General features: G+C 38.9%; 1 protein-coding gene across 1 annotated transcript in view; it reads right to left on the minus strand.

Moving 5' to 3' along the window:
* Window positions 1-13,269, minus strand: part of FBXO11 (F-box protein 11) — a 64,272-nt gene that overhangs the window by 17,996 nt on the left and 33,007 nt on the right. The window contains exons 2-5 of the mRNA XM_035111069.2: window positions 9,039-9,166; window positions 8,753-8,834; window positions 3,694-3,838; window positions 1,125-1,254 (exon numbers count right to left, since the gene is read on the minus strand). Coding sequence (XP_034966960.2) covers window positions 1,125-1,254; window positions 3,694-3,838; window positions 8,753-8,834; window positions 9,039-9,166 — 485 coding nt within the window. The remainder of the gene's footprint in view (window positions 1-1,124; window positions 1,255-3,693; window positions 3,839-8,752; window positions 8,835-9,038; window positions 9,167-13,269) is intronic.

A 13,269-nucleotide genomic window follows, 5' to 3' on the forward strand; every position in this document is an offset into this window, starting at 1 on the left:
GTTACATTTTAAAGAGAGAGACAGACGGACAGCACACACAAGTGTAGCATTACAAAGCTCCTCAAAAGAGTTCAGAGCACTGATATTAACCATGCTCAGTCGGTGGATCTGGAGTCCAAGATCTGTCGCTTGCTTCAGGTACAACTGAAAAAGCTGTACTTTTGCCAACAGAAGTGGAACTGAATCTTACTGAAGACTTTGCCTTCCAATCAAACCCTGAGCTAAGTTATTTTCCTCAGTTTCTAGACCTCATTCCACAAAATGACAAACGTCCAAGAGCTTCATTGCTAAAAAGCAGGATGGGGCATACACAACACAGCAAAAATGTAGATCCACCATGCTTTGTAGATTACAAGCATCCTCATTTTCCTTCAGATACTTTGCTGTACTTGACTCAACCCTCATCTCCTCATTCAGTGATTTAAATGACTTCTGTCCCTGAAATTATGCTTTCTGGTCTTGATCGTAATTATAGACCAACTTAGTTACAGTCTGTATTCTGTCTCACCTTCCCACAATGACTCTAGACAGTGGTGGCAGTGCTCTACACTAAGTCCGAACCACTCATGATGCTAAATCAGACAGCACAAGTAGTCAGCCACAGTACAGTTACACCAGAAGTGCCCCAGAAACTCTTAACCAGCATGCAATTCATTCACATAAAACCATAGTTTGTTTTTAAGCTATGTTTACTATGACATGAGAATCAGGCCAATGCCTCATTCATGAGGAGTAATTTTGCTAAAGTCAGTTACACTGCTGAAGCTTGAGGAGTCTTATGGCAGAAGAACAAAAAAGTGGAAGAACAAAGGAAGATGAATTTGTATGGGAGAATAAGGTCAGATTAGAATGAGGAAGTATAGTTGCACAGAGAGTTGGGGAACCTTAAATGTAAATAATTTGAGGTGCTGATTTTGAAGCAGAGACTGAATTGAGTTCTCAGTGAAGACACTCTAACTGAAGTGGGAAAAGGTTCCGGAAAAAAGAAGTCCAAATGCTCACTAGGCCATAAGATAGAAAAGGGGGAATTACCATATACCTCCCCCCTCCAGTCCCTTCAGCATTTGAAACATTCTAAAACAACATGAAATACAATGAGGAAGCTTTTAAAAAGGTATTTATACCAGTTGCTGAAAGCTTTCCTTCCAGGGATTTGGGTGTTCATACTCTTCTGGATTTATCTGATAAAATTTACCAGGTTCAGGGTGCATCATTGGACGTGTATACTCAAATACTTCCATGTAGAGTCGTTTCCTAAACAAAGACACCCAGAACACAGAAGTGTGAATAGACTTTAACAGAATAAAGGTATAAACCGGATGGATCAAAAATTACGTTTTTTTTTGGAAACTTGAAAGTGGCACTTTCAGCAATGTTCAAGCTGTTGCTAACTGTCTATTTCCCATTGAACATAGCAGACAAGCAAAGAGAGCTGCCTATTTTAAACAAGTTTGGGAATTATCATTTAAGATAAAAGCATAGTAATTAAGAGTAACAATGTTTCCAGGTGTGCATCATTATTTGGGTGTCTAGGTGTGAGAAAAGTTTTAAACTTGTGCTTAACAGCATATAAGGATTTTGCTGAACAGCGTCAAATTTAGCACCATTTCTCTCTCTTTATGACTTTTTAACAGGAATAATAACATCCTCATATAAAAATGAATGATATGCTCCATCTGGCATCCTTAACTGTATCCAGAGATACCTGACCAAGCCACGTACTAGGGATGGGGTTATCAATGGCCCTCCAGATACAGTTTGACTCTAAGTCCCATCAGCTTCAGCCAACATGGTCCATGGTGGGAGCTGTAGTCCAGCAACATCCGGAGTGCCGTAAATTCCCCATCCCTGCCATATATTGAGCACACATACAGGTGAAACTCGGAAAATTAGAATATCGTTGAAAAGTGCATTTATTTCAGTAATGCAACTTAAAAGGTGAAACCAATATATGAGATAGATGCATGACATGCAAAGCAAGATATGTCAAGCCTTTATTTGTTGTAATTGTAATTATTTGTCGTTAGGCAGGTCAATTATAAATGGAATGTAATTAATGAAATAGCAATGTTTATTTTTGTTTATTTTTGTATTATTGTAACTATTTGTTTTATTACTGTGGAATTTCCAAAAGAAAGCATTTGTAAAAATAATAAAATAATTTGCATTACTGAAATAAATGCACTTTTCAATTATATTCTAATTTTCTGAGTTTCACCTATATAATGGTATATGAAGGAGTGTGTTCTGCAAGAATAAATGCCTAGGCATGTTCCTTAGCTGTTATTTGGAAACTACCCTCCTCCTGCTATCAAGGTCTGAACAGCAGCCCCAACTGCACACACTGGTATTCTATCCCACATGTGGCCTGGCTTGCTATGTGCTGGAATTCCTTAAGCTTGTAAGCCTGGCACCTTTGTTACCATTTTAGGTACAAGGTGAAATCTGTCTTATTATCCCAGGCTTTTAGAGGCCTCTGATCTATTTTTTAATCTGCTCACTATTTTTTTTTGTTTTGTTTTAATGGCCCCTGGTTTGTTAATTTTATCTTTATCCTGCCTGTTGCTGTTCTCATTATGCTGCTTTATTCAATTCTTAGTTACCTCGAACCATTCATAAATTGGGGGGTATTTGACAAGTATTTTTACTGTTTCTTTGATGAGATTAGGAGGCTTTGACTGTTGGGTGGGAAGTGTCCCATTTTTAGACTTTTCTATTCATCAGACCGTCTTCATCAGTAAAACCCAAGTGTTAAAGAGATTGATGTATTTTAAATTTACTTGAACATGCATGCCTGATACTAGAGCTTTTAGAGGGAAGAAGTTGGCAAGGAGTTGCATGGTAGCAGTAAGAAACGTAAAGCATATATATAGCTGGTATTACGAGCATAATTGGGGGTACTGAAAAACCTGAGCCAAGCAAAACAAACAAGCAAAAATCCACTTTGCGAATGGGAACATATGGCAAACAACATCTGCATATTTTTAAGTGTATTTTAACAATTATGCAGACACAAATCAATAGTGCCAACTGCAAGCAAGAGAAGAATTGCCTCCATCATGGGCCAAGTGAATTTCACCTGCTCAGCTTCAAAGGGTGAAGGGCAAGACCAAGGCTGACCAAGGACAGGGGCAGGAAATATCACCTTTATAATCCTGGCACCAGAGGGACACCACACTATTTCTGTTCCTAATGCCAGGCTTGAACTGTAACTTTTATTACATCTTTTGTAAGATGCTTTCAGACTTTAATGTAGGATGCAAAGTACTGTATATTCCTGCGTATAAGACTACTTTTTAACCCAGGAAAATCTTCTCAAAAGTCGGGGGTCGTCTTATACGGCGGGTCGTATTTCTTATACGGCAAGTATATCCCAAACTCTATATTTTAACTGGAAAAGTTGGGGCTCGTCTTATACGCCCAGTCGTCTTATACGCCAGAATATACGGCACTCTAAATAATTTTATGTAAGATGGCAGATTGCAAGAAGAACCCTATATAACCAGAATCAAAACAGGAGGCATGAGCTACAGAAAAATAATAGTGCAACTTCAGGTGTGCGTAACAGAAATGTAATTCAAGTACCTGCTTTCATTCAAAATAATTAGAAAACATATTCATGAATTCAATTTTTCTATTGTGCATGGCATATATAACATACTTCAGGATAATCAAAAATACCTTTTCACTTACCACAAAATTGGATCATTAGCCAGCTCACTGAAGCGCTTACATACACAGGCTGCTCTACAAAGATCTTGCTCCAGCAAATATGAGAAGATTTTCAGAACTACTTCATCGGGCAACTTCTCTTGAAGATATTGTTCTGCAGGTGCTGCTATTAAATATAAAACATGAATAACATGACTGATGTTCACAACTTGTCTGAGGTATTTCCACCAGAATAGATCATGGACTTTCTGTCTCTCAAAAATCAAGTGAATTACCTGAAACAGATTTACTTAGGCAGAAGTTTGACAAAAATCAATGTTATTCAAGTTTTCCATTTAAATATACAAATTTCATTTTCTGAAGAAAGATAGGTTTGCAAGCTTTAATCAGTTTGGTAAATCAATCAATAAAAGTTTAACAACACATTTCTATCCTCTCATTACTGCAACTGGATAAGGATGTGCCAGAAAATATCACGGCTGTACTGTAGTAGATTTACAGTTGTATGGAGATACTACTGCAGAACACTACACTAACATATACAGGCAATGAATGATACGCGTCTGATTGACGCATCACGTATCGCAACAACCTGGAAGTGGCTGGCAAAGGGGGCAGAACAGGGCAGAATGGGGTGGAGCAGGCTTATGTGCACTCAGCCAATGTATGTGGGGATCAGAAACATAACTCCCATGCAAATCGGTCATTGCCTGTACTTATGTCAGTGGAACACTGCTGGCGCAAGAGGAAAAAATAAGAAGCAGGATGAACATGAAAATTTAAGAAGAGCCTGCTGGATCAGGTCAGTGGCTCATCAAGTCCAGCACACTGTTCTCACAGTGGTTAATCATATGGCTATGGGAAACCTGCCTAGCAGGACCTGAGCATAAGAGCACTCTCCCCTCCTGCAGTTTCCAGCAAGGACCAGTGGTTAGGGATGATGGGAATTGTAGTCTCAAAACATCTGGCGGGCTGAGTTTGAGGAAGAGCTACTCCCTGAAGACTAGCATGAGGTCTTTCAACTGTGATCTCTCCCTCTTTTTTAAAAAAAGAATACATGTTAGCATAGCTGCCAAGTTATCCCTTTTTTAAAGGGATTTTCCCTTATGCTGAATAGGCTTCCTCGCGAGAAAAGGGAAAACTTGGCAGCTATGCATGTTAGCCTTCGCAGTGGGATGTTTCCTGTCTCCATAGCAACTGAAGGCAGACAGGTTCTACAGCTTGAAGGATAGACTAAAGAACTGTTCCTTATGAAGAACGTCACTTTTTTCTAACTACATATATTTGCATGTAAACTCAAGGAAACTGAGCTTAAAAGAAATTATATAGATACAAGTAGGACCTATTGTTCCTATTATTTAATGAAAAGAGTATGCTTTGCAGGAGGACTGCAAATTCCAATCACCACCATCCTAGTTAGCAATATGCTTTCAGGGAGTTCCTGGCATGGCTGTCAGGAATACACAGTATTAAGTACTTCTGAGGGTGGGAAAGAAAATCACAAATATGGCAAGAATTTGATTAGTCATAGAAGTATTCATCACAGGAGTGTGATTGAGATACAACTTTTAATAATTTACCTCCACTGTAGAATTCTACTTAATTTTTCAAATGCCATTTATTTTAGCTGAACACTAAAATATGTGTAGGAAAAGAATATCACTGTGTCCCTCTGCTATACTTGCAGCAGCAACCATCAGTAACTTTAGATCAGTGTTAGAATCTGAGATATGAAAGCTAGGAGCTAAATGGCACCCACCCTCTAATATTCTTAGGAGAGTCTCTTCTGCAATCTTCAGAGAGTGGCTGGAAGTGGGGAAGCAGAAAAAGGTCCTCCTTTCCTTCCACTCTGCAGACAAGCCCTAGATTCTCCCCACACCCCTTTCCTTCATAGAAATATATATATATTGGCACCACAATTAACACATATTACAGGCCTATACAACTGATGACAGAGACACCTTGAGTGTCCAGTTCGCAAACAAATTTTGGAGTGGGATCATTGAAGGCCACTGAAGCCATCAATGATCCCACTCCAAAATTTGTTTCGATTTTAAGCATCACTGTGAGAGTCTGAAGTAGGTAACACTTTAAAAAGCAGTACTTAAACCATTATAACTAACTGGCTAGTATATTTCAAATTAAAAGCACATCATACATTAAAAGTACATTAAACAAGATGACTAAAACCTAGACAAAAATTTCGAGTTTAAAAGAATACAAAGAAAGTTTTCAGGTCCTCAATCCATGCACGTTTTACTTGGGAAGAAACCCCATTGAACTCGGTTGGAATTTAATTCCGAGTAACAGGCAGATCCAGATCAGGGTTGAAAGCAACCATTTTTTCCTAAATGATGCCCAAATTGCTTCATTTGTGTCTTACATTTTATTGTATTACATTTTGAATTTCTTAACATTGTAAAGCACAGTGCATTACAGTTGCTAAACTGACAGAAAAATCACTAAGTGGTCCACCAAGATGCTCAGCAGATGGACTCTGGATGGAAAGTTCTCCTTCCATATCCCACATGTGTGAAATTCCACCAAAGGTTTAAACTCTCCTTACCCAGTCCCTTATTGGAGCCTCCCCTTCTGCACTTAAGATGAGAGAGAAACACAAAAACAAACAGGCTATCACACTGCGTTCTCTCTCTCTCTCTCTCTCTCTCTCTCTCTCTCTCTCTCTCTCTCTCTCTCTCTCTCTCTCTCTCTCTCTCTCTCTCTCTCTCTCTGCAAGCAATCACCTGATTTCTCCTCCTCTCCTCTCCTTTGCAGAGTGTCCCTGACATTTTCAGAATTTGCTCAAGGTGCAGACAAGCCCATTCCTCCAGCAGTTTCAAGGAGGACTGACAGGTGTGGGAGGGAGAGTTTCACAACTCACTTGAGGAAAGAGCCAGGCAAGGCAGTGTGAGATTTGCTCCCTGTCTGTTTTCAGTGGATGAGATGACGATAGGAACGGGATGGAGGGAAAAGATAGTTGTATTACTAGCCTAAGGGCAGCCAATCTGGGGGAAACGCTGCCTTTCTGCAAGGCCAGCTGAGAGGCAGCACCTAATAGCTTGCCTGATGCTGCAGCGATCTCTTGGAATTTCTCCTCCCACACCCTCAGCGCCAGTTTCAATCTTAAATCTTAGGCGCAGTACTGCGCTCAGAAAATTTCCTGTCACAAAACGCGCCTAGAACAATGGGAGTTTCAAACGTTGCTTTAGATGTCCTGCAAGACTTATTATTTCCCCAGGCTTCCTCTGACCAGCAAGGCCAGGTCCTGTTTTATATGCCAGAACCCCCTGAATCCCTGTTTTATTTGTTTTTATATGCCTTTATGCTGCTGTTTTATTGATTTTAGGTTGTGTTTTAATTTTTTTAAAAAAATATTGTATACAGCTTACAGATTTTTAAATATTAAGCTGTTTATAAATGCTTTCAAATAAATAAAGATTATTACGATCTCAGATTGCAGAGGGAGTATCATATTTGGTCACTCTCCTACATAAATCAACTCACTCACTACAAGTCAAAAATAAGTATGTCAAGGCAGTGACAGACTAAACATTTCACCTTAACACACTAGTTTTCGATGTGTAAGGATTTTCCTCACAAAGGAGTTCCCTGACAACCTGCAGTGTCAAACGCCACAGTTCACATTTATTTTAGTGTGACAGCCGCCTGGACTCAGGCCTCTTTCCTAACCCTGAGTTACATACAGAGTCAAGCTATGTAGTTTCACTTCCAAAACGAAGGCCAGCTGTGGGCAGATGGACATGGCTTGGGGAAAACTGACTTGCGGGTCAAATTAGGACCCCTGCCAGATCAAATAAGGCTATTGAGCCTGAGATCCTATAGTTTATAAAGGTTTGCTATTACACTCCCTGTTGGAGAGTGAGACAACTAAAGCAATTAAATATCATCAAACCTCTTAGCATAATCCAAAATGTTTCTGATCATCCAAACAGGGATAAAGTTATTTGTGAGGGCGCAGTGGAATACAGTAACTGATCAAAAGACCCTAGGTAAAATCACACATGCCAGCAACACTTGCAGAGGGACACAATGTAAAATAATGATAGAATGTCTGAGCAAAGATGGACGAGCTGGAAAGCTCAGCCAGATGGGTGGGGTATAAATAATAAAATGATTAATTAATTAATTAATTATCATCATTGTCATCGTCTTTAAGGAACAAGATATAATGGTCATAACACAAATCTTGTATATTTTTCATTCATTCATTCATTCACCCATTCATTGCATTTATAGTCCACCTTTTTCTCTGAGGAGCTCCCAATACAGTGGTACCTCGGTTTAAGTACACAATTGGTTCTGGAAGTCCATACTTAACCTGAAGCGTACTTAACCTGAAGTGAACTTTCCCATTGAAAGTAATGAAAAGTGGATTAATCCGTTCCAGACGGGTCTGCGGAGTACTTAAACTGAAAGTACTCTCAAACTGAAGCGTACTTAAACCGAGGTATGACTGTACATGGTTCTCCCAATCCTTATCTATTCCCACATAACAACCCTGTGAGAAACACAGCTCATATTGGACAGGGTAATCTCCGAGTCACACAGTACAGGTTGTGAAAGGTTCTACAAGTCACCAGCCCCTTGAAAAGGGTCCACCTACCCAGAGGTGTGCAGACAGGAAAAGCAGCTACCAAAAGACACCACTTTTAATGGTGTGTAGAAATGGTACTACCATTTTCCTATCTAGTTCAAAGCCATTGTTAGGTTTCTCCTGCCTACAGCTTGTGCCGCCCCCGATCTAGCCCCAGGTGTCAATTAAAAAACCCTCTCCTCTTCTGCAAGGTGAAATGGAAATAAGCCTGTACATACATCCATACACCCACTGCCTCCTCAAGTAGCACAACAACCTGATGTATTCTTCAACAAAACCATTTCTGAGAAAAATCTTTTTGAGACCAAAAAAACTCACTTATGAAAGTCAAATGACAGTAAAGAAGGAAATAAGATTACCATTACCATCCCAATTACTTTCTTGAGTTAAAAACTGTTCAATTAAAATTAAAACGGAAAGTTGGGAGACTTTCTTTGCCTTCTCCCTCAAACAAAAAGACATTACCTGACAAATCCTGTGATTTTCCAGATACTCTAGCACGTTTTGCTCGATGACCAAAGTTCTCTGTGGCTGAAGTAGAGGCACCCTGAAAGGTTTTAGAAAAAAATAGATTACACAAAGTTCTTCTAATGCATGTTTGCACATAGTCAATCCTTACTCCTTCCTGCTTTAACCCCACATAAAGAATCCTCCACGGCCACCACTGGCCTTCTCCCCATGGACTGTACTGTGCCTGTTGTGCTATGCAATTACTTCAGAAGGGAAAGCATGATTATTCATTTTTAAATACCTCCATGCTGCTCTTTGTAGGGCAAGCTGTTCTTTTAGGTAAAAGAGTTTTTCTGCGAAGTTGGTATGGACTATTTTGTGCACCAGGACCAGATTCTTCTGCAACCATATCTGCAGGTACATCATCATCTATCAAGAAACAAAAGAAGAAAAAACTGTTACAAGATTGCAACTTACGCACGCACAATTTCATTAAAGTCACATCTAGCCAAAAAGGCACAGTGAAAACTTTATATCCATCTTGGTGAAATATGCTATATAATTACATTGCTCTATATTATTTTGATGCCAGGATCATTTTTAATTTTCTCAAATTCTTATGTAAGTATGCTTTACACATTAACTGTGAAATGGTTCTCATAAATACAATGAAGATCATTTAGTGAAAAAAACCATCTCCAGAATTTATAAGTACTACATACAGTACTAGACTTACGTTTTCCATCAAACTCAAGGTAATTGTGCAATATAAAAACTCAAACCTTCCCCCATGGTGTCTTTAAAATACTGACAGCAATATTTTGCAGCAAGTGCAGCACAAGTCAAGAATAGCAACAAGATAGAGCCACTCTAATATACTGTACACAGTATGTGTTGCCTACATGGCACCTGCAGCTGCCATGGCACCCATCAGGACTTCCCCTGGTGTCTGAGAAGCCTCTAAGCTCCCACCATCTCATTTCCCCCTTCCCTGTGAAGAAGGTGATGAAGATACAGTAGTTACTGTTTCCCCCTTGAAACTAACATAATACTGAAGTAGTAAGCTCGAGCACTGATACTCTCCTGCACCTCATCCAGACCTATGTCCTTTTCAGAATTCAGATCAGCAGCTAAAAAGAAAGAGCAACTAAGAAGCAACTAAGAAGGTAGAAGGAAAAGGGGGGTGATACGGAAGGAGGAAAACAGATTGGCTAAGAGGGAGAAATTAGGATGGAACAGATTAGTGAAATGGAGAGGGATAATGGAATGTGAGAGAGAAGGTAGGTGCACACACAGCCGGATCCAGTAAAATGGACTGTCTTGAAACTGCATCATTTATTCACAGTATCCCCACCCTATAACCACCATCAAATCAGATCACACCTAAGCTGACTGGACTGACCATAAAACCATGATCTGGTGCATTCCACAGTTGCTATGGAACAAAAGCATGGATGAAGGAAGGATCTTTATGGACCTTTTCTAGTTTTTATCACCATCAAATTACGCGTAATCTTGGTGTCCATGATGTGTTCTGTGAATTGTCATGGTTTTGTTGTCATTCTATGTAGAAATCAAGAAAATCCATGAAGATGTATGCACCAGGACAACATTTTTGTACTGCTGGCAAGGATTGAAATCTAGGGTTGTTGTTTTTTACTGTGCTGTCTGCCACTGTAAGTTTTAAATTGATTGGGTTTTTGGGGAACCCCATGTGAAGTCATGCTAATTCAAATAATCCATTTTAATTCTACTGGATCAGACCTTTACCTAGACTCCATAGGAAAGCGAAGCATGTATGTATATGAGAGAAGGCTCTTTGTTGGGTGGGTGGGAGAGAGACTGATGAGGCGGGGGGGGGGAAGCAAACAGAGGACAATGCCCACAGACCTCCCCCCAAAAAAGTTGCTGACCCCTCCACTACTGAGCTGGCAAGCATGCAGGAGCACAAATCTCTATTGCCCACATCCACATGTGCTACAAGCCCCTGGTGTCTTTCAACATTTGTGGGGAACATATTTAATTTTAAGGCAGAAACAGTAAATTGTAGTAAGATTAATTCAAAGATAATTGGTATTCTAGCTATTTGCACGACATACCTTCTCCCAAGAAAAGAATGAAAATTAGGGAAATAATTAACTTTTCTTGGCAGTGAGATAAAGGTATCTACACTTAGTTGCTATACTAAAGATCAATAGCTCTAGAATAGGTACAAATCTCTGAAAAAAACAACATAGCATTTGACTTAAAATTAGCAAGCTTCCCAACTGAAATGCTTTATCTAGCAATCTTTCTATATTGAATTTCAGTACCTATTCTTTTGAGTACAAGTTTCATATGTGTACTCTCTTCTTAAAATCATAAAAACTATCAATCTATTTGTGCAGCAAGCTAATCATAATAAAATTAATACCTAATGAAGATTTAGCAGTCATTTATGCATCTTAAATGACTAAACAATATATTACTTTTCAGTAGTTATACCTGTTCTGCATGGCCTATTAAATCATCTAGGTTATCAATTATCAAGCTCTTCACCTTTGTTCAATCTCCCACATACATTTACTTAGCAGCAAATGCATGTGTGTCACTAAATGCATGGCAGAACAACAGCCAATTTCAGTGCCCAAGTAGTGATTTAATTGTCCAGACATGTGTTATCTGCATTCATATTTTGCATTAGATATATTATGTAAACATAATGCATTTCATAAGAGCTCCAGTATATTATGACTAAGTCCTTTGAGAAGGGGCCTGAACATTACACTAATGTACAGAAGGTAACAGAAGACTCACAGTCCAGGCAAGCACACAATCAACATTTCCAGCACTCTCCACTCCAGGACTGGGATGGGGGTAGGTGGAAAAATATCTCTGCTATCCTGAACTCATGTTTATCTACAGTTGCAGCACTTATCTATTCCTCTTAACAAGAACCAGTGCTGAAAAGAGCCAAGCTTCTGATTCTGAACTTTGGAGCTCAAAATCATGGATTTCATAAAATAGAAGGTTTAAGTAAACTATAAAAAGCTTCTTAATTGTATGTATTTTCAAGCATTCATCAAATTTATTTTATTTAGCAAAGACAACAGAGGAATCCAGGGCAAATGAGAAGCAAGGATTTGGTGGACTTGTCACTGCCCTGGAGGATAAATATGCTTGGCATACTCCCAGATAACCCATGAAGATGTTCTGAAATCTGCAACATTTGAAAATACTTTTCTACCATCAAGCCCTAAGAGTGGGTCTTCTTTAGTAGTAACTAGCTAAATGTAGTAGCAATGCTATCATCACTAAAATTACTACCTTTGAATCTTTGTGAATTGGCATTAAGAATATTATTTTAAAACACTATTTTTAAAATGAAACATTTCACATAATTTGAAAGAGAATATATTTATTAAGAGGTCTGTCCCTTTCCCTCATAATTGCCCATTTTCCCTGCTATTTTTAAAGATCTTTCTCACAAGTTAGCCTGTGGGAGAAATAGGGCATTCACATATCTGTGTATGCTATAATAAACTTCCATTACATCATCCAGAACTGGCCATTGTACAAAGCCAGAAAATACTTTGGTGGAATGGGAAGGGTGGAGCAAGAGAGGATTCTCCTCTGTTAAGTTTTTCCAGATTCAGCAGAGGCATAACATGAAACACAGGCTAGCCAGAGTACGCATTTAAAATCTGCTGTAAACCAGTGAGGCAAATATTTGGGAGAAGACAGGCACTATGTCTAGACTAGAACTAGGGGACTAGCTGAACACAGGATTCCCAATCCTGTGGGGTTGCCTGTAACATGAAAAGCAGAGGCTGGAATGCATTTGCAAGGAAAGAAGTAGCCTTCTCTCATTGGTACTTTCCCTTTGAAATTTCTCATTTGGCTCCTTTCACCTATTAGCTGCAGAGAAAGAGTTGCAGAAGAAAACCAAAAGGGCAGGAGAAGCAGCTACTGTAATACTACCTCCGCAGTTCCCTACAGAAAATGTTCTGCTACGCTGGAGGTAACCAGGTGACTGGGAATTCCAAGTTGTCTACCAAACGTATCCTTCTACCTTCATATCCCTTGCCCAGAGTCAGATAATTTTGTGCTGATAAGCCTTTTGATTAACCAGACGCCTTAATGATTATGTGTCTTTTTAAAAATTAGCATTTTCATATTATAGGCTCACATAACCTAACAGATTTATGATTTCTAACCCTGCAGATAGCACAAAGTTGCCAGGTTAGAAGCCTTCAATGGTGCTGTTGGATTCAGTTTTAAGAGTATTGGATTCAGTTTTAAGAGTGTTTAAGTATATTGGTTTAAATCTTTTTTAAAAAATGTATGTTCACTATCATTCATTTTCTTTTAAACAGAATTAAAATTTTGATTTTTAAAAAATATATATACACACACTTTGTGTTTAGAACAGTTATCATTACCTGGTTGCACCATTCACAGCACTCCTTATAAGCTTGCATTGAGGGATGGGGGATATCAGTCTTTATTATTTTCATTTGAATACCACAAAGGTCTTAGCATTTTATCTAATA

Source organism: Zootoca vivipara, chromosome 3 (assembly GCF_963506605.1).
Source record: "Zootoca vivipara chromosome 3, rZooViv1.1, whole genome shotgun sequence".
Classification (NCBI taxonomy): domain Eukaryota; kingdom Metazoa; phylum Chordata; class Lepidosauria; order Squamata; family Lacertidae; genus Zootoca; species Zootoca vivipara.